Source organism: Eptesicus fuscus, chromosome 6 (assembly GCF_027574615.1).
Source record: "Eptesicus fuscus isolate TK198812 chromosome 6, DD_ASM_mEF_20220401, whole genome shotgun sequence".
Lineage (NCBI taxonomy): Eukaryota > Metazoa > Chordata > Mammalia > Chiroptera > Vespertilionidae > Eptesicus > Eptesicus fuscus.
Genome location: NC_072478.1, coordinates 54,967,182 through 54,987,904, shown reverse-complemented (window position 1 = coordinate 54,987,904; position 20,723 = coordinate 54,967,182). Strand labels below are relative to the sequence as shown.

Genomic DNA, 20,723 nt, shown 5'->3' with positions numbered 1-20,723 from the left:
CATATCAGTGAGTCAGAAATAGATTAATTTTCTGAGAAATATAGCAATTAGGAAACAATACATATAATAACATAGATTCAAGATTTATAAACATTTCAGAAAAAGGAGAAACTTATTTTAATGCCTCCCCCGTCCCCCTCCCCCAGAAGATTACAAATAAAATAGAGGTTAAAAAGTTTTAAATAGCCCTGGCCAGTGTGGCTCAGTTGGTTGGAGCATCATCCCATACACTGAAAGGTGGAGGGTTCACATAGATGTTTCCCTCTCTCTCTCTCTCTCTCTCTCTCTCTCTCTCTCTCTCTCTCTCTCTCTCTCTCTCTCTCTCTCTCCTTTCTCTAAAAATCAATAAAAAGTATATCTGTGGGTGAGGAAAAAATACACATTTAAAGAAAGTTTTGAATAACAACTGTTGAGCTTGACTAAAATAACAGGCTCAATCTAATTACTAGATTCTGATAGAATTGTCTACCAAATAAATTGAAAAGTATAAGAAATATTTATAACAATTGACCATGTACTGGACACACTAGAAATTTCATTAACTGATATCATATAGGGTTCATTTACTGAGCACAGAAATAAATTCACTTCACAATCCTGAATCCCCTCATAAAAAAAAAAAAAAAAAAGATGAGAAAAAATTATTCACCTGAAAATTTACGAATATATTTCTAAATTTTTCATTGCCTAAAGAGGAAACCATCATGGAAATTTTCATATATTTAGAACTGAGAGAATAAAAACTAAATATCAGGTCCTGGTGGCGGGTGGGCGGGGGAGAGTCATCATGGCACTCAAAAGGAAATTTATAATTTAAATGTATTTGCTAGAAAACAAGAACAGCTTGGACCAGTGAATAAGCTAGCTTTCAACCCAGGATGCTAGAAAAGAAATCCTAAGAAAATAAACAATGACATGAAGTCAAATAAAGTACAGGAAAGAAAATATTAAAGGTAAATCCATAATGAATAAACAAGAACCAAAAAGCTGACCCATAAAACAAAATAACTGGTTATGTGAAAAGACAAATCTTTGTATAATAATAAAAAAAAATTCCATTTCTTTAAATTCTTTCATAGCATCAGGTACATCTTATAAGATTTCTACAATGTCTGTCAAAACAATCTGGAAATCTTTAAAAGTCTCCTTTCCCGATAGAAACTTAGTTTCAGCTCAGGCTGAGCATTCTTTTGTTCATCTTTTCTTTCTTTTGTATTGTTATATTCTCCAGCAAATATATACCAGAGTATATTTGTTTATTTATGATAATGAAGCTCTGTTTCTTTTTTTAAAAAATATGCTTTTATTGATATTTTAAGGAGAGAGAAAGAGAATGACACATGGATGTGAGAAACATCTATCGGCTGCCTCCTGCAGGCTCCCTACTAGGGATCAAGCCTAAAACCAGGGCATGTGCTCTGACCAGGAATCAAACTGCTGCCCTCTCTGTTCATGGGAACCAATGTTCAACTAACAGAGCCACACCAGCCATGGTGAAGTTCTAGGTTTCTTAACGCAGGTAAGCATGCTTGCACTCCCTCTGTGTGTCGGCTTTCTTCTGAGGAGTGCGGGTCAGGAGAGCAAGGCTGGTATTCCTTGCACCAATGCCAAATGAAAAGGACTTTGCATGGTGCACCAGCCTCCCTGACAGGAGCTCAGGCCAACCATTACTATTCTTTAAGATTTTTTTTGTAGTGACCTTCAGAATATATTAATACAAAAAGCAAGGTACAGATAGTGTACATAATGTACTTTGTGTTCAGAAAAAGACCTGTTAATGTACTACTTGGGAAGAACATACACATTGTGTAATATTTTTTGTTTACATAAGATTGAGGCTTCTTAAAGCAGAGGTTTTCCTATTTATTTTTTATTTAGTTTCATTTTTAATTTTTTTCTTTAAGATTTTTTGCATTACTGTTCATGAGAGATATTATCCTATCGTTTTTCCTTTTATGAACTGGCTCTCTCTGGTATTGGAATCAGGGTAATTTCAGTCTGGTAGAAGGAGTTCAGAAGTGTTTCCTATTTTCTTGAAGAGTATGAGTCAAATTGGCCTTATTTCCTCCTTACATGTTAGGTAAAATTCACCAGTGAAGCCATATGGACCTGGAATGTTCTTTGTGAGATATTTAAATGACTAATTCAATGTTTTTAAGGGAGATAAACCTTCTGTTTTATCTATTTCTACTTAAGCCAACTTGGCAGTGTCTTTCAAGAAATTTAGCCATTCCATATAAGTTGTTTATCAGCATAATGCTTTTTCCCTAAGTAGCATTCTTATATTTGTACTAGAGGCCCAGTGCATGAAATTCATGCACTCAGGGGGAGTCCCTCAGCCCGGCCTGTGCCCTCTCGCAGTCTAGGAGCCCTTGGGGATATCCAACTGACGGCCCTCAGTCAGAGAGGCAGGAGAGGCTCCTGCCACTGCCGTTGCGCTCACCAGCCATGAGCCCAGCTTCTGGTTGAGTGGCACACCCCTTGTGGGAGTGCACTGACCTCCAAGGGGCAGTTCCTGCATTGAGTGTCTGTCCCCTGGTGGTCAGTGTGTGTCATAGCGACTAGTCGTTCTGCCGTTTGGACGATTTGCATATTAGCCTTTTATTATATAGGATAATCTATACTGATGTGACTTTTCATTTCTGTAAGGGTTTATTGTGTCTTCTCCCTTTTTCTTTGACCAGTCTGACTCGATGCCAATCAATTTTATTGATATTTTTAGAGAAGCAGTTTTTAGTTTCATTGATTTTTCTCTAAGGTTTTTGTTTTCTGCTCTCACTTCACTATTCCTTTTCCTCTGCTAACTTTAAGTAATTTTCTTTTTCTATTTTTTTTTTTAAAGGAAAGCTTAGGGCACTGATTTTAGGCATTTCTATTTTTTCTAATATAAGCATTTTAATGCTATAAACTTCCCTTTAGCACTACTTTGGCTGTATTCCATACCATGTTTTCTTTCATTCAGTTCAAAATATTTTCTAATTTGCCTTGTGATTTTTTCTTTGATCCATGGTTTATTTACAAGTATACTGTCTAGTTTCCAATTTTTTTTTTGGGGGGGGGCGGGTTCCAGAGAAATCTTCCTGCTATTATTTCTAATTTAATATAATTGTTATAAGAGAAAATAATTTGTAGGATATAAATCCTTTCATTTTTATTTTATTTTATAGCTCAGAATATAATCTCCTTTGATGTATGTTCCATGTACATTTGAAAATAGTGTGTGTTGTGATGTGGAATGTTGGTGGAATGTTCTGTAAATGTCAATTAAGCTGATCCATGGTATTGTTCAAGTCTTCAATAATACTAATTTTTCTACCAATTATTGAGAGAGCAGTGTTAGATTCTCCAATTATAATTGTGGACTTATCTGTTTCTCCTTTTCTTTCTATCATTTTTTGTTTTATGTATTTTGAAGTCTGTCATTAGGAAAATAAACATTTAGGATAATGTCTTTTTGATGAACCACCACTTTTTATCATTATGAAATTTCACTTTTTATCCTTGGTAATATTCCAACTGTTTTCTTAAAATATATATATGGAAATCTTGGAAGCTCTCATTTTTTTCTCTTCTTTCTCATTATTTTGAGACTTTACCATCTTTTGTACTTCTACATTGTCATTTCAAATAGAGGAAAGGAATATGCTCAGCCATCCATTTTGATCTTGATCTTCAGGTGGAAAAAACCCACTAAACTACATTTTTAAGACAATTCCCTGTCCAGTAATATATTTCTTTGGCTGCTCTGGTTGTAGGATAAGAGATTGTTCCCAACAAGCTTAAAGGGATCTTATGGATGTCTGAATCAGGATTACAGAATGACCGCATCCTCGTGAGGTAAATCCGAAGGGAGGTTCCGATCCACAGTGGTAATGGGAATTCGGAGGAGTCTGGAAACCTGATCTCCGATGTATGACTGATCCATTTTCTGTCTAGCTTAGTCATTCCTTCCTCTTTATGAATCATTTTTCCTATCTTATTGCTTCAGCTTATCTAAAACATTAGATCCCCCTGGTCAAATTACTTAACCTCTCTATGCCTTGGTCTCTGGCAGCAATGTCAGCTCTTCACAGGGTTATTGTAAGGATCACTTAAAACAGACCAGCTTACAGGATTCATTTAATATATCTTACCCATTGCTATCTTGCTTGAAGTAAAACCTAGCTTAGAGCTATAATAATTATGACAAGCAAAATATCCATTTTATTATTTATTAGGTATGCAAAGTTATAATATGTTGCTTCATTTTTCTTATATGATGTCATGTGATAACTTTCTTTTGGAATTTATTATCAGGAAAAAGCTTGTTTCTCTTGAAGAATTGATATGTTTCCTTTCATCAGATAATGAGAAATGTATATAGTCCATTACCTCTCCCTTTTTGCCCAGTCTGCCCAGGAGTTCAGAGTGAAACTTAATGTTTCCTCAGGGGAGCTATATTAACTCTAGTGGGAAGCATATTTACCTACTTCTCCTTCATTTGCCTTTCATTTTCTATTTATAATCCGACAGCTGTGTAATATAAAATGTTAACTTTAAATTTCTTCAATCCTTCCTAGAAAGAAAGTAAGCAAGCAATAAAGTGGTATTTTGTGTAAGTCAGAAGAGTCTTAAAAGGAGAATGAAAAACAATCCCTGCTTGCAAAGGACTCTAAGTCTAGAGTAGAGTCCTTTTCTACGGCAATTCACAGTACGAAAGACTTTTCTATTGCAATTCAGTACATGTACACATATATTTGCTTCATGCATATATATGAAGCAAAAGTTCAAAACCAGTACTATTTAAAATGTTCCCATCTCTTTATAAATAACAACTCAAGCCTCATAACTATGAATGAGCCAGGCCCTACTATTATTATCCCTATTTTTTCAGATGAGGAAAGTGAGACACAGGAAGGTTAAGTGCTCAGCCAAAATCAACCAGTGCTAGTCGTGTGAAGCTGGCGTCTGGGGAGTCTGGTAGTAGAACCCGCACTCTATTTCCTTACATTGGGCAGCCTCCCAATACTAGCCTTACTCTGTGCAAAGCATGCCTTTCTAAAGCTCTATTTTACTCTCCTCCCTTTCATTTTTTAAATGCTGGTCATGATCTCCAAACAGATGGGTCATAACCACTACCCACTAATGGGTCACATTCTATAGTTTGTTAAACATTAATCGGGAAGGAAAAAACCCACACTAACATGACTGTCAGTGGCTACTAAAGAGAGTTCAAGCAGGAGCCCTGAACTCTACCATGTGGGTGAGGAGGAGTCAAAGGAGGCCTCACAGAGCAAGAAGCAGGCTGAGGCTGGAAGATAAAAAGTTTAGCAAGTACACAGGAGTGGGGAAATGGAGGGCATTGTAGACAGGGCACATATACAAGGCTATGAAATGATAAACGCTCACCACTCATTGATATCCTTGTACCTGGTTCAAAACCTGTGACACAGGTAGGAGCACTAATGACACACATGAGCATCCATGGCTCCAGCTCTCCTGGAGCTGATAGTCTAGGAGAGGACACAAAGTAGCCATATCAATACTAAGCTATAAGTGCCATGATGGGAGGTATTCTGGGTAGTATAGGTCTTAGAGTAGGTTTCATTGCAGGTATTATGCTAACAAGGTTACCTAATATAGTTGAGCCATTTAAGAATGAGTAACAGTCAGCCATGACATGGTAAAGGGAAAACACATTCTAGGCCAAGGGAATGGCAATTCACTAAAGCTGGGCGATGAGAGGGGATGTTGTTTAATGAAGGCCTGAATACTTTAGAGACAGACTGGTAGAATGGATAAAGAACAGGCTCTAGAACCAGACTGCCTAGGTTCAAATTCCTGCTCTTCTACTTCGTAGCTGTGTGACTTAGCGTCTCTGTGCTTCAATTTCCTTAGAAAACAAAGAGTTTTCTCGATTAAATGAAGTAATACATATAAGACACTTAGAACAGTATCTGAGACATATGAAGTGCTCAACAAATATTAGTCATTATTATTACTTTGGCAAAAGCTAAATTTCCAAGTGGGAATGGGAGAGATTACACAGGTTGGCCTTAGTTGAAAACTATTGGTTGAGTGCCGTCTATGTGCTGGGCACTGTTACAGGTCCTGGAGGCCCAGCAGCAGTGAACAGGACATTCCCGTTGCTCCGGTCAGTTCAGAAGGAGTGGTCTGTTTCCTGCGTGTATCCTGAATAAAATGCCTGGCCACCGTACAAATCCAGGTGTTAAAAAAGTGCTTATTACAAGTATATTTGTAGTTTGTAAAAGCACCTTCCGAAGACAATTTTGAAACAAATTCAAGATAAACACCTAATGGCAAAAGGCTAATTTACTTTAAGTGAATAAGTATAATACAATTCAAAACGAGGCAGAAGAGAAAGGCTATAAAAGATATAAAAATATAAATGGTTCTTTGTTTCTTTATAACCTGACCTCTTTGACTATGGTAACTGATAGTTCTACCTGTCACCACACTGACAAAGTGACACTCAGTGAACATCAACTGCTGATGCTGAAAGATATTCTGAAGAAGCCTAACCGGTTTGGCTCAGTGGATAGAGCGTCAGCCTGCGGACTGAAAGGTCCCAGGTTTGATTCCGGTCAAGGGCATGTACCTTGGTTGCGGGCACATCCCCAGTAGGAGGTGTGCAAGAGGCAGCTGATTGATGTTTCTCTCTCATCAGTGTTTCTAACTCTCTATCCCTCTCCCTTCCTCTCTGTAAAAAAGCAATAAAAACATATTAAAAAAAAAAGATATTGTGAAGAAAAGCAGTATCTTAGAGATGCACACAGTTTTGAACTAAATCTATTCTTCCACTAATAGAACTCAATATCTGAAGCAGAAAATAATATTGGGAAGATTGGCATTCTCTGTCCCTTGATGATTTTGTTTATTTGCATCCTCACATACACAGCTGAAGCTGTAAAAACTGCCCCCCAGGGATTTTTATTTGAATCTATAACTGATACTACCTTTACCACTTAGCTACTCAAAGCAATTATGATATGATAATAAGTGATACCTTCGGTCCTTTACAAAAAACAATAATGCATTCTGGTAATATAATACAGAATTTTAAAAAAAGTATAGAAACACAACAGGACTTTCTTTAGTTAAAGATCAGTTAAACAATATTAATGAATTAATTTGAAGAGTTATCTAAGAAAATCAAATTATCAGTGTCAAAATGTACCCTAGTAGGCACAGCAGTAACCTGGTCACTTAAAAAGTAATAAAGTATACTGAAATTCCTCCTGTAAATGTGGATGATAAAAAACAAATAAACAAACAAAAAACACCAGAAGCCCTTTGTTTTTTGTAACTGTTTTATCCATTCCAAAGTAAACGAAACCCCCATCAATTGTATTTGGCCATTCAGGAACAACTACTTTAGCTTGCCCTGCTCAGTTACTCGTTTATATGTTATACTCCTTCTTGGGAACATAAAACACTCTTGAGGAGTTAAACTTCCTTGATTCAACAGTCAAACCAGTTACCTATAACACTGATCTAAAAATGTTAGAACCAAAGACTATTCATAGCAGTAGGAGGAAAACAAGTGTCCAATTTGGGGCCACATGAGCCTTGAAATGTCTATTAAAAATCCAAGTAACTATGTCAAGGAGGCAGATGAATATTAAAATGTGGAGCTCCTGAGAGAGGTCGGGGCTGGATTTACAAATTTGATAGTCATCAGATTAAAGCTAGAAGACTGGATCTGCGTAGAGAGTATAGTTGGAGTAAAGGCCCTAAGATCCAGCCCCGGGACCCCCACCAGTGAGAGTTTAAAAAGAGAGAGTCAGCAAGGGAGACTGAGGCAGCACAGTCAGAGTTTATGGCATCCTGGAAGCCACAGTCACAGAATGTTCAAGGAGTGAGAGCTCAACTCTACCAAATGCTGTGAAGTCATCAAGCCTGATGAGAACAGAAACATGAGCATTAGATATGCTAAAAAAAAACCCCAAAAAACAGGGAGGACATTGGTCCTTCTAAGTAGAGAGATTTTAGTGAGACCTGCGGTTGGAAATCTATTGAGACAATTGAGGCAAGAACAGGATGTGAAAATATTGAGATACTAGAGGCCTGGTGCATGAAAATTCATACACTCGGGGCCAGGGGGTGTCCCTCACCTTGACCTGTGCCCTCTCCCAGTCTGGGACCCCTCAGGGGATGTCCACTTGCAGGCTTAGGCCACTTGCAGCATAAGCTGCAGTAGGACATCCTCAGCATTGCCAAGGAGGCAGGAGAACTCCTGCCACTGATGCTGTGCTCGCAGCTATCAGCCTGGCTTGTGGCTGAGCAGAGCTCCCCCTGTGGGTGCACACTGACCACCAGGGGGCAGCTCCTGTGTTGAGCTTCTTCCCGCTGGTGGTCAGTGCACATCATAGCGACCAGTCGTTCCTGGTCATTCTGCCTTTAGGGTCAATTTGCATATTGCCCTTTTATTATATAGGATTGCTTCTGGCTGCTGTGAAGAGTAGAGGAAAATGAATCTGGAGGGGGATAAGGAGTCAAGGGAAACACTGGAGTAGAAATAAATGTAATGAGACTGATCCAATGAAAAAGGAGAAATTGATGGTGTAGACAAGAAACATGTTTAACTGCAGGAGAAAGTCTTAGAGCAAGTAAGAGGGGATGGCATCTGGGGCACAAGTAGAGACATCACCCTTAGACAAGAACAGGAACTGTCCACCAACTGCAATGGGTAAGGGGGAATCACAGCATGTGAATTTACATGTAAGAAGGTGGGTACATTTTGAGGTTAATGATGAGTGGTTATTTTGGTACTAGACAAAGAGCACATACATATTATGTGACAACAAAGCTAGTGTACATCAGTTATATAGAGTAATAATGGTAACATTTATTAGCCTCTTAGAGAAGGTTAAGGCAGCACAGAGAGGGATTTGAGGGTGTATCTGAAATATTGCTTTTGCCTGATTGAAATTTTGATTCATCAATTTCCTCCCATTACTTCCTTGTACACTGGTGATCTATAACATACCAGTTTGATCATTTTATAATGCTTCTAGACAAGGAACCAAACTCAAAGTCAGTCTTCCTTGGCAGGTTCCATCCCACCACCTTGGTCTTCTCTAATTTCCCCTAGAGCTCTGGGCTGCACCTCCCAGTACAATCAGCACTCATTCATTTCATATTTGTTTTCTGCTCATAGATCTTATTTTCTCAAAAAGAGACAAGGATAAGGCCAAATCCTATCTAATAAAAGAGTAATATGCAAATTAACCATCACTCCGCTACACCCACAAGCAACACCCACCAGCCAATCAGGAGCGATTATGCAAATTAACCCAACCAAGATGGCTGCAGCCACTGAGCGAGCAGGAGGGAGGCTTGGGTTTCCCCTGCGATAGAGGAAGCCAAGCTTTCCGCACACCCTGGCCGGCCCAGGCCTCCGCTTAAGGCTACAAAGTTTCAATTACAGAAGATAAATCCTAACAAAAAAGGCAGCAGCCATGGAGCTGGAGAGAGCAGGCTAGGGTTGCCTCTGGCGATGGAGGAAGCCAAGCTTTCCACCTGCCCTGGCCAGCCTAGGCCTCGACTCCAGGCTACAAAGTTTCAATTATAGAAGGCGAATAAACCCCAACAGAAATGGCTGCCACCACAGAGCGAGCAGAAGGCTTGGCTCTGCTCCAGGCTACAAAGTTTCCATTGTAGAAGATAAATATATCCCAGATACCAGGACCTCTGCTTGGGTCACCGGGGGGCATGGCCGGCCTGCAAACCACCACAGGCCCCTCGCCCAGGCTGCCCGATGCCCCAAGGGAACCCCACCCTGATCCAGGACACCCTTCAGGGCAAACCAGCTGGCCCTCACCCATGCACCAGGCCTCTATCCTATCTAATAAAAGAGTAATATGCAGATTGACCATCACTCCAACACACAAGATCGAGATAGCTGCCCCCATGTGGTCAAAGAACCTGCCCCCATGTGGACACAAGATGGCTAGCAGGGGAGGGCAGTTGGGAGGGACCAGGCCTGCAAGGGAGGGCAGTTGGGGGCGATCAAGCCTGCAGGGGAGGGCAGTTAGGGGTGACCAGGCCGGCAGAGGAGGGAAGTTGGGGCAAACAGGCTGGCAGGGGAGCAGTTAGACATCAATCAGGCTGGCAGGGGAGTGGTTAGGGGGTGATCAGGCTGGCAGGCAGAAGTGGTTAGGGGCAATCAGGAAGGCAGGCAGGTGAGCAGTTGAGAGCCAGCAGTCCTGGATTGTGAGAGGGATCCCAGATTGGAGAGGGTGCAGGCTGGGCTGAGGGACACCCCCCTACCCCTGTGCACAAATTTCATGCACCAGGCCTCTAGTATTTACAATAAAATATCATTGTCTCTTCCACTGTGAAAAATACATATAAAGTAGGCACTTAACAATTGCTTGTTGACCAATTTATCTTTTCAGAGTTGAATGGCTAATAAAAAGTCTTAAGCAGCAATTCCTTGGCTAACAGAATGTACAGAATTCCTCCTGGCACCTTGCTGGGGGACACTAAAATCATCCATCAATTTTTTTTCTTTAAAATGCTATTTGATAAATTTGTCTGGAGCAAAGTCTGGAATGTATATCAACCAAAAGCATACTACTGAGCTAAGTACAAGCTATCTTCCTTCTAAACTTTGCATCCACTTTCTTAGGGAAAAAGCTTTGGTTTAAAAAGGTTTTCAAGTTTGGAAAGCTTTAAGTAAAATGTAATATTAAGGACTGAAACTTATCCAATGCCGTAGCATAGTATATATTTAAAATCAATCTGGTAATCTCCTTAGTGAAAAAATATATTATTAAGAGAATACACGTCAATATAGCCTATTTTGCATTGTCTTAGATAAAAGTTTTCTTCAGTACAGACTGAGAGCTTAGCAGATTTTAAGTATATGGATTTCCAGCTTGTTAAATTATTGAAGAAAAAGTTTAATTCCAAACTATAGCCCAAAATCTTAAGCCACTTACAGCTGTTTGGATGTTCTTATATTTAAATCAGAATGCAAGTGTCACTCATATATTTTTTTTAAGAAGTACGTAAAAGAATCAGACAATATTGACCTTTAATTTTACCTGACAGGCTACCATGGGAAGTTAATAAATTAACAATCAGAAGAGCATTTAACAAAAGGTCTCAGATACTACATATGGCAGTCAGTGTAGCTCCAAGGAAGAAGTGATAACAGCTACTGTAAAATTTTGTCACTCCATAAAATAAAGTTTCTACTGACAGAATGAGCTATTCCCGTTTTCTGTCATGTTCAAATTGACAAAATAATATCTAATAAAAGAAAATAAATCAAGAAACTTAGAATTTTAGACTATATAAAAATCTATGTAAAAATGTCATTAGGAATACTTTTTCATCTGGATCTCATAGTATTGGACAATACTAATATAATTTTTAAAGTATTTCTTCATAAAATATTTTAATTGGATCATTTAATGAATTCTACAAGATGCACATGCATTTATAAGATTTGACTTTTCAATCCTTTTAATTGGATCATTTAATGAATTCTACAAGATGCACATGCATTTATAAGATTTGATTTTTCAATCCTTACAACTAAAGATCTGATAACAGAATCACCAAGTCTACCAGTATAGGTAAAAAACATAAACCTGCCGAAACCAGTTTGGCTCAGTGGATAGAGCGTCGGCCTGCGGACTCAAGGGTCCCAGGTTTGATTCCGGTCAAGGGCATGTACCTTGGTTGCGGGCACATCCCCAGTAGGGGGTGTGCAAGAGGCAGCTGATCCATGTTTCTAACTCTCTATCCCTCTCTCTTCCTCTCTGTAAAAAATCAATAAAATATATTTTTAAAAAAAGAAACATAAACCTTTTTAGCTATTATTCTAGGTTCCTATTTATTTCTCACTAACCTACACAGATTTCTTTTTTATTGTTTTTATACTCAACATAGATTAGCTTCTAACTACTGGTAAAATGGCAAAGTTTACATTGTTGATTTAAAAACTAAATTCAGACAATTTAGAATTATTTAAAAATTAGCCAATAAACTATAATTCACTAATTCTTTTTTGTGGATTTCTGGTTTGGGGTGGGAACACATTAGTAAGGATTATTTTTTAATCACTAGGAATAAAAAGATATATGAATCAGACAATATTGTGAAAAAGCTTAAAGCTTTTTCCACCCACATGAAGGCAACACACCTTAAAGTGGAGGTTAATAATCAGTTAATGGCACAGATTTAACTTAATTTAAATATTAACTTAATATTTTAATTTAAAATATTACAAATGTGACAGTATCATAGCTTGGTAAATATGAGAATTTTGAGAGCCATAAAATGAAAGACTTTCACATGTGTAAATCAATAGACGTGACTTATCACTATTTAATATGAGCTTTAATTTTTAAATGTCACGTTCCAATGAAAAGGTGTACTGTACAGGAAACCTGAAATTTCAATAAGGAATCAAGACAAAAGAAACAAACTTCATATTAAAGTGCCTTTAAGAGGTTATACTTACGCAGCAACCTCCTCTTTTGACAATCCTTTGAACTTTACCTCCAGATAATGATCTATGTCATCTTTTTCTTTGATCAACTGAGACCTAAATGAAATGGAAATAAATAATAAAGCACTGCCTTATCGAGTAGGAAAGCTACCAAACATAAAATGCCACCAGGAGAACACAAATATTGAGGGCATAATACCATATACGTATAATAAATGTTCTGTAGTAGCTGCAGAGTAAGGTTAGTGATTGATAATTTCTAAATTTTCATTTTCTTGAATGAAAAAGGAAGGGAAGAATATTAAACCCAGTGTGTAAACAAATAAAAACCAAACACATTAAAATAATCTGCATTTTTAATTAATGGAATTTTTTTACTCAAAACTTATGAGATCTTCCATTTTACTCACGCTGTTTCACAGTATAACTTTCCACCTACAGAAGTCATATTCTATTTGGCAAAGAATCCTGAACTAAGACTACCTATTGGATACAAATGTGTAACATTTATTTGTTCCAAACATGAACAAATTTGCTCTGAAATGCTGATTGAGTGTTTTTTTAAATCATAGATAAAACTCAAATAATTATTAAAAGTTCAAAGTGATTTTAAGAACACTTTACTGAGAAATATATTACATGTGTAGTGTGTTTATTCTTTACACTCCCTTGAACCTTTAAATATAAGCATATTATTAATATTTTATAAGCATGGGAGTATGGAACTGAGCAATTATCTGTTTTTATTCAGAAGTAATGGAGAATGTTGATACAAAAATTTGCTTTAAATAGTTATGATAAAAATGTTTTTATTCAATACAAATACAAGAAAAAGTTTTCTTTAAAAATACATCTTATTTTAGAGATGTGAGATTGGCTATGTTTTTACTCATATTGTAAAGGAAATGTAATCTCAATAATTAAAAACAATAAGAAGAATAATCTTTTTCAGGTTGTGTTAATATTTCACATTGCTCAAAAGTAAAATATACACTGAGTGACCAGATTATTATGATCTCTGAATGCATAATAATCTGGCCACTCAGTGTATATCCTATATAGTAAAAGGCTAATATGCAAATTGTCCCCTCGACCAGGAGTAAGACCAGCAGGCAGGCCGGCCAACCACCCATGTCTCCTCCCCCTGGCCAGGCTGGCCGGATCCCACCCATGCACAGATTCATGCACCAGGCCTCTAATATATATATATATATACACACTGATTATTATGCGTTCAGAGATCATAATAATCTGGCCACTCACTGTATATACTAGTATATATATACATATGTACCTGTAATATACCAGTTATACCACAATAACAATATATATCCTGGAATTATGTATTTATAAAAAATTATTTTTTGAATATTTAAAAAAGAAAATTTGATTTGCTATTGTAAAAATGTTTTTTATGTAGTCTAGCTAAATGTATTTATTTGGTCCAGGGGCTTAGGTCTTTCCCAGAAATACTAAAAATGAGGTATGATGTTTTTCAGAACAAAGTAGTCTCATAATACTTTCTTTGATCATTATGCTCGGCAGGAATTGAAAATCATGTATGTAAAGAAAATAATCAGACCAAGATATGCAAATTATTTGTATTGATAAAGAATATGTACATTATTAAACATCAATACAATTATAAATGCAATTACCAAACAATGCAATCTTAGTTAATATTCATAATGCTGACAAAATACATCAAGTTCTCTGTCCTGCAGTTTCTGGGCTACAACTCTGGGGGCTCTGCAGCCCCTCACAGGCAGCAGCAGTTAGATGGTGTGTTTGCAGGCCCCACAGTCATTTCAGGAGCTAAATTGTGCCTGCCAATTTACCCTAGTAGTAAGACTGTGTCTTCCTTCCTCCAAAGCAGAAATCAGCAATCAGGACCTTGTGGATTGGAAGCCAGACACTATTCATTCCTAAAGCTTCTGCATTTTGTTCTCCACACACATTTAAAAAAATATATATTTTCAAAGCTTTATAGGAACCAGGATATAATAGGAATCTATATATATAAAAGCCTAAGCGACCGTTTGACTGGTAGCTATGACACACACTGGCCACCAGGGGGCAGATGCTCAATGCACAGGCAGGGAAACATGGAACAGACTGATGAATCTCAGAGGGAAGGAGAGGGGGGGAGAAGCAGAAAGAGATTAACCAAAGATCTGATATGCATACTAGAGGCCTGGTGCACAGATTCATGCACGGGTGGGGTCCCTTGGCCTTGCCTGTGGGGATCAAGCCAAAACTGGCTCTCCAACATTCCCTGAGGGATCCTGGATTGCAAGAGGGAGCAGGCCAGGCTGAGGGACCCCACTGGTGCACGAATCTGTGCACCGGGCCTCTAGTATGAAATAAAATTATCAAATGAGCACTAGCTTGTTAAATAAATATATTCTTAATATTTAAGTGAAGTCCATCAATTCTTTTAACACCACACATTTGAATATTCTAAATATAACAATATACTTTTGCCTTTAAACACCTTGTTTTCTGAGACATGTTATTGGCATTCTTACAGAAAGGAGTTTATTCTGTAGGAAAAGAAATGAAAACCAGGGTCACGTACCGTGGCGTTGTTCTGGGGGAGCATGGCAGCTTCTCTCTGGCTAAGGCTGTAAGCTTGGGGCGTGACATGGGCAGTGGGGGTAGGGTCGTCATTCCAGACTACAAATAAACACACACACACACATACACACACACAGAAATTGTATTTTAAAGAATAAATCTTTCAAAGAATATTTTAAGACATCGTTAGATCCACAGTCTGTCATCTGAGCTGAGAATGCCTGTGTGTGCACAGAGCTTTAGCTCTGTTATTCATTATAGGAGTAGATACTCAGTGAGTGAATTCCACAGGTTACTTCTCTCATTATTTTCCTCTACTAGCTGCCTTGTGGCCAATTTATTACTTGTCTGCCTCTCTACCATGAAGGAGAAAATCTGATTAATGAGTTGAAAATTCAGTCAATCAGGAGTGTTGGTATAAGAGAAATGATTGCAATTAAAAAGTAAAGATTTTTAGGGCAGCTACGAATTTCAAATGTTCATGCTTTGCTTGCCTGTTATGATCAATAATTGAAAATTGCTCGTATTTTTCTATTTTCCAAAAAACTTTATCATTCACAAATAAAGGCTTTCCCTTAGAAAGGACAGATGCCAAGAATAATTCTCAACATGGAGACAGCTGTCATGAGAGACACAAAGAAAACAGTGTAACAAATCACTTCGGAACATAGTGGTTTAAAAAAGATTAATTCAAACAATAATCATTTTATTATCTTTCGCACTTTTTGTGGGTCAGGAATTAGGATAAGGCACAATGGCTTGGCTTTTCACTACTGCACAATGGCAGGGACCGCTGCTGGGAAGACTTAGAAGTTGGGGTAACTCAATGAGGGGAAGCAGAAAGCATCAGTATGTGTCTTTACTCCTATATCTGATAGTTAATGCTAACTATTATCTGGGACATCAACTGGGATCTCTGGCAGAATATGTACCAGGTGGCCTTTCCATGTGGCTTGAGCTTCCTCACAGCATGGCGAACCTAGACTTCTTACTTGTCAGCTTAGGGCTCCAAAGGTAAGTATCCCTAAGAAAAGCTAGGTGGAAGCTGTATCCCCTTTTAGGGCCTGGCCTTGGGAGTCACATAGCATCACTTCTGCTGTAATAATAGGCCTGTCCAGATTGAAGGCTAGTGAATAGAGACCCCCCAGTTGATGAGAGAGCATCAAAGTCACATTGAAAAAATGTGAGTGAAAGATACTGTTGGGGCCATCTTTGGGAAATGCAATGTGTCGCAGTGGAGAAGATGAGTGATAATAATAAAAGTGAGTCTATAAAACCAAGTTATCTAAACCTTACTCTGAAGAGGAAGAAGTGTGGAAACAATGCCAGTGGGCATAGAATGATGAAATTGTCGTGTGTTTTGAGGGCTTTCAGGTGCCAAAGAACCCACACTTCTACTGTTAAATAGAAAGGCACCCAAAAGCCAGAGCCTCTTGACTCCACCACCACCATGTCCTTCAGTTTTGACCTCTACCCTTAGCCCCACCAAGCAACAGGGAGGCTTGTTTTTGGTTTTTACATTATTTACCTCCAGCATTTACTACCTTGTGACATAGGGTAAATCATCATCAATCTAGACCTTGAATATATTCAATGGATTAAGCTACTACTTGGTGCTAGATACTATTCATAGAGGTGTTGAAGATACAGCAGTGAACAAGAAGACAAAGATCTCTGACTTTGTGAATTTACATTATAGGGGTGGATGTGGGGGGAAAACAGACAATATACAAAAAAAAAAAACACCCCAATATATAGAAGATCTATAGCAAACATTAGAAACATTGTATTATACTTTATAACTTCATAATATAGTGACTTAATTCTTTCATAATTTGAAAAAAATCTATTTCTCTGATTAGGTGTTACATTAACTAGTTGAGTTATTGCATAATCAGAACTTACTAAATGACAACCTTTGCAGAACACGTGGTGACAAATTATGACCAACACAGGGCTGGACCACACATAAAGTTTTGAAGGGACACCAAAGGCTCCCCAAACCCACCTCCCATGAGCCTATTTCACAGAAACTGCGAGACTTGATGTGCAGAGTCCTCTAATGTTACAGAGTAAATCTGGACAATCTCAGTTTCGTAACCCTGACCTGTCTATCCCTAGTGGATTTTGAAAAGGAGAGGAGAAAACAATGACTGTTCTTGCTTCAGTCTAGGCATTCCATCCTCTATGAATTGAGACTCTTCTGAGAGCCCCACTTTGCATAGCAAGGGCATTGGTGCAGGGGTGATGAGTGCATAATTGTGCTTTAAAATGAGAAAACAGTACCTGCAATTTCTCTAAATACTAGGAAGACAAGGCTACTTAGAAACAGTGGGACCGGGCCCCAGAAGCTCTGATCCAGCCAATATATCCCATCGAGATATGTATCAGCACCCTCTCTCCACGTTGGGCCACCAGTATGTGATATACAATTTATCGTTTTTGATGTTTACTGGGTTTAGATTATTTTGCTAGGAAATATAAATAATTAATGAAATCAAATGCAAATGTCATACATGGAGAGGAACGGGTCTTACCACACAGATCAACTGTGGTTTTATCCCCCCTCAAAACTTGAGTCACCGTTTCCTACCATTAAAGTTCCAGCTTCCAGTCCCTTCATTGTGCTCTCCTCTGATCTGAGAACATTAGCGGCAGGAGCACCTTTACTCTTAAATTTAGTTTAATGTGAGTATTGCAAGCCCTGCTGGCAAGCCTCAAGGCACAGACTCCGAATGGGGGGTGATCAGAGCTGAATGGTAAAGTAGAGAAAAGCTATTACCTGCATATTGGGGGAAATATCCCTCAAGCAATCCATGCTGAAAAGTTTCAGGCCAGAGTTAGGGTGGCAGTTAAACAGGCTCCCTCCCCACTCTAAACCCCACACCTTACCTTGCCTATGACTTTTGAAAAAGGGGATCTTTGTTTTTCGCAATACATGTGCACAAAGGGGTATTTTGTTTTCCATAATAGATAATGTGTGTACTGAAATTTTGCACACTTAATATTTGAAATGCATTAAATATTTAAAAGGGATCCTGTAACAAATTATTTTCTCATTTAAGTAATCACTATCTTTTTTATAAGTTCAGTCTTATTTATGCTGAATTAAAAAACAGTTGTAATCTAGCATATAGAAGCAGCCAGAGGGAAAATAAGTGAGAGAAAAAAAAAATGCAAGCATGCTTTGGGGCCTGTTATTTCAGGCTTGCCTTCTACCTGCAGAGTAAAGGAAGTCTTTTGCTGTTTGCTAAATTGAGTTGTATCATTTTCCTGGTATGGCCAGTATCCCCAGCTCCTAGGTGATCTCTAATCATGAGGAATTAAACTAACAGAGCCTGAAGCAGAAATGGAACACTTCCTTAACCAAGGCACTTCATCAGGGTCCTCCTAGCTCAAGACCACAGAGGAAATCACACAAGATGGGAGGAAAGGCAGGAAGGGCAATGGTTCAGATTTGGGTGAGTAAGGGACAGGAGAAGGAGAGGTATTTCTCTAGCTGGTACCAAAATGAGCTTAGCCCCAGGAGCTGAGGGGGAAGCAGTCTGTGAGGAGGACCCTGAGGCAGCTCCCCCAGTGCCAGCAAGTGGGTAGCAATGCATGTGGCACCACGGGGGGCTGAGACAAAGATCAAAAGGCTGCCTGAAGCCAATCCATCCTTGGTGGATTCTTTGATCTGCTGGTTGGCTCCTATTTAGTCTGTAAATTTGGCCCTCACATGCAAGGACAGATGAGAATGGAGAAACACGGGATGAAAGGTTTGAGAGTGCTAGTCAGGCTGAATGTGTCCCACAGTGTGAGTTTAAATCTCTGGCCTCCAAGTAAAATTCTTCAAAGAATAACCCTGGTGCCCACTCTCCCAGGAGAGATCCTCATCAGGAAACACACAGGGAGGAAGGGAGGCCTAGCGTTGTACAGACAGTCTACTTAGGAGTGACAATGTCTGAGGCTGACTACTGTCTCCAGAATTCAGTCACTTTAGGGTAAAAGCCAACAAACCCCAGCAAGAAAATTTACTAATTGTCATCAAGAGAACGCAAAATAAATAGGATTTTACTATGTTCAAAACCATTTATAAGAATGAGAACTTTTCATATTATCACCACAAGCTCTCATGCTAGGAAAATTTAAAGAAAACTACAGAAGAAACACAAATAATTATGCTCCTGAAAAGAATTTTTAAAATTAACATGAGTTTGAAGAGTCACTAAATTTTTATCCTCTACATCATAGTTTTTGGACACTTCTAGCACTCCATGGGAGGTAATTAGATAAGTTTTTAAATACACAGATTTCCTACCAATGGACATTTATTGATGGCTAATCAAAATATACATTAGTAAAAGTGTTTGAAGACAGGCATGATTCACTCGACTTACAAAGCTGGTTTCTGCTAAAGGTCTTCCCAGGCTTACAGACTTCAGCCTGAAAATCAGGAAGTAAAGAATAATAGCGAAGGAGAGAAGGGAAAAAAATTAAAATTAGTTACTAGAACAATTTCTCTCCCCACCCCACATCATGAAATAAGTTAATAATACAGCAAATACCAAATACTTATTATGTGGTCAGAGGCTTTAAAAAAATTATAGACACTTTGCGATAAATTAATCACTAATCAATGAAATGCCAATACCTATATTGTTATGTTACAGGGTGGGGCAAAAGTCGGTTTACAGTTGTTCAGACGTAAAATAATACAATAATTAATAAAGAATAAACTTTGTTTCAGGTACTCACAACTATTTTTGCCCCACCCTGTATTCCAATACAAATGCGACATCAGGAATAACAATTTGATCTCTCAGATTTATGAGCTTGAGTTATCTTTACCCAAACCGAGGACATCTCAGGTCCCTGTCTGCTCCTGCCTAGTTCTAACAGGCCTAATAATTTGTCCTCCCAGGTTCAGGTGCACTGGGGAGCCAGGGCCTCAGCTGAGGAACTTTGAGAGGAGTCTCTAGACTTGCGAGGAAGGTCAGTGGGGGGCAGGGAAGGCACAGCCCGCCTCTCCTCCTTGTCCCTGCGTCACGAACCTCGGTGGACTGGCTCTGGGGGACAACTTTGGTTTTCCATTCCCCAAAAGTGAGTCCTCCACCGATGGCAGGTGCAGGGCTCTGGCGCTGCCCCGACTTCCCTTCTTGTTTTCAAGACTTGGCAAAGCCAGGGCTGGGAGAGCAGACGCCGGAGCGTCTCCAGGGCTACAGAGGGAGCGTGCAGGGCAGGCGGGGTGGGGTTAGGCTGAACGGGGGCTCGGGATTGGGGCAGCTCCCAGACGCCTCGGCACGGGGGCGGGGCCTGGTGGGGGCGGGGCCTGCGGAGGGCTGAGCGGGAAGGGGTGGGGCAGGGAGGCCCTCTAGACCCTGCAGGCTTTTCAAACAAGGCAGCTTTCAAAAGTGAGACCGCTTTCAGAAATTCTTTCACCTAGTCCAACGGCCTGGCATTTACCGCCCTGAAACATATCCTTCATGGCGCTGCGTTCTCAACATTTCGCCAACAGTTCTCTGCTGACCACGGGATTGAAGGAAAAACACTCAGTTTGGCCTTTGTGACCCCCGTGACCTGATGCCACTTTATCCAGCTAGTTAAGTCAATTTGTTCCCCTCATCCTCATCCTTAGTTGCAGCCAGAACCATCTTTTCCCTTCTTTCTCCGGAAAGGAAATCTAATTTTGAGTTGTGGT

General features: G+C 39.1%; 1 protein-coding gene across 2 annotated transcripts in view; it reads right to left on the bottom strand.

Annotated features, from left to right (window-relative positions):
• TTC29 (tetratricopeptide repeat domain 29) overlaps window positions 1–20,249 on the bottom strand; it is a 157,729-nt gene extending 137,480 nt beyond the window's left edge. Inside the window, exons 1-4 of one of the 2 annotated variants that reach the window (XM_028151410.2) lie at window positions 20,077–20,249; window positions 19,423–19,468; window positions 15,045–15,142; window positions 12,479–12,562 (exon numbers count right to left, since the gene is read on the bottom strand). In XM_028151410.2, coding sequence (XP_028007211.2) covers window positions 12,479–12,562; window positions 15,045–15,136 — 176 coding nt within the window. In that variant the 5' untranslated portion in view covers window positions 15,137–15,142; window positions 19,423–19,468; window positions 20,077–20,249. The remainder of the gene's footprint in view (window positions 1–12,478; window positions 12,563–15,044; window positions 15,143–19,422; window positions 19,469–20,076) is intronic. The other variant, XM_028151416.2, reaches the window with a different exon arrangement.
• Window positions 20,250–20,723: the final 474 nt, after the last annotated feature.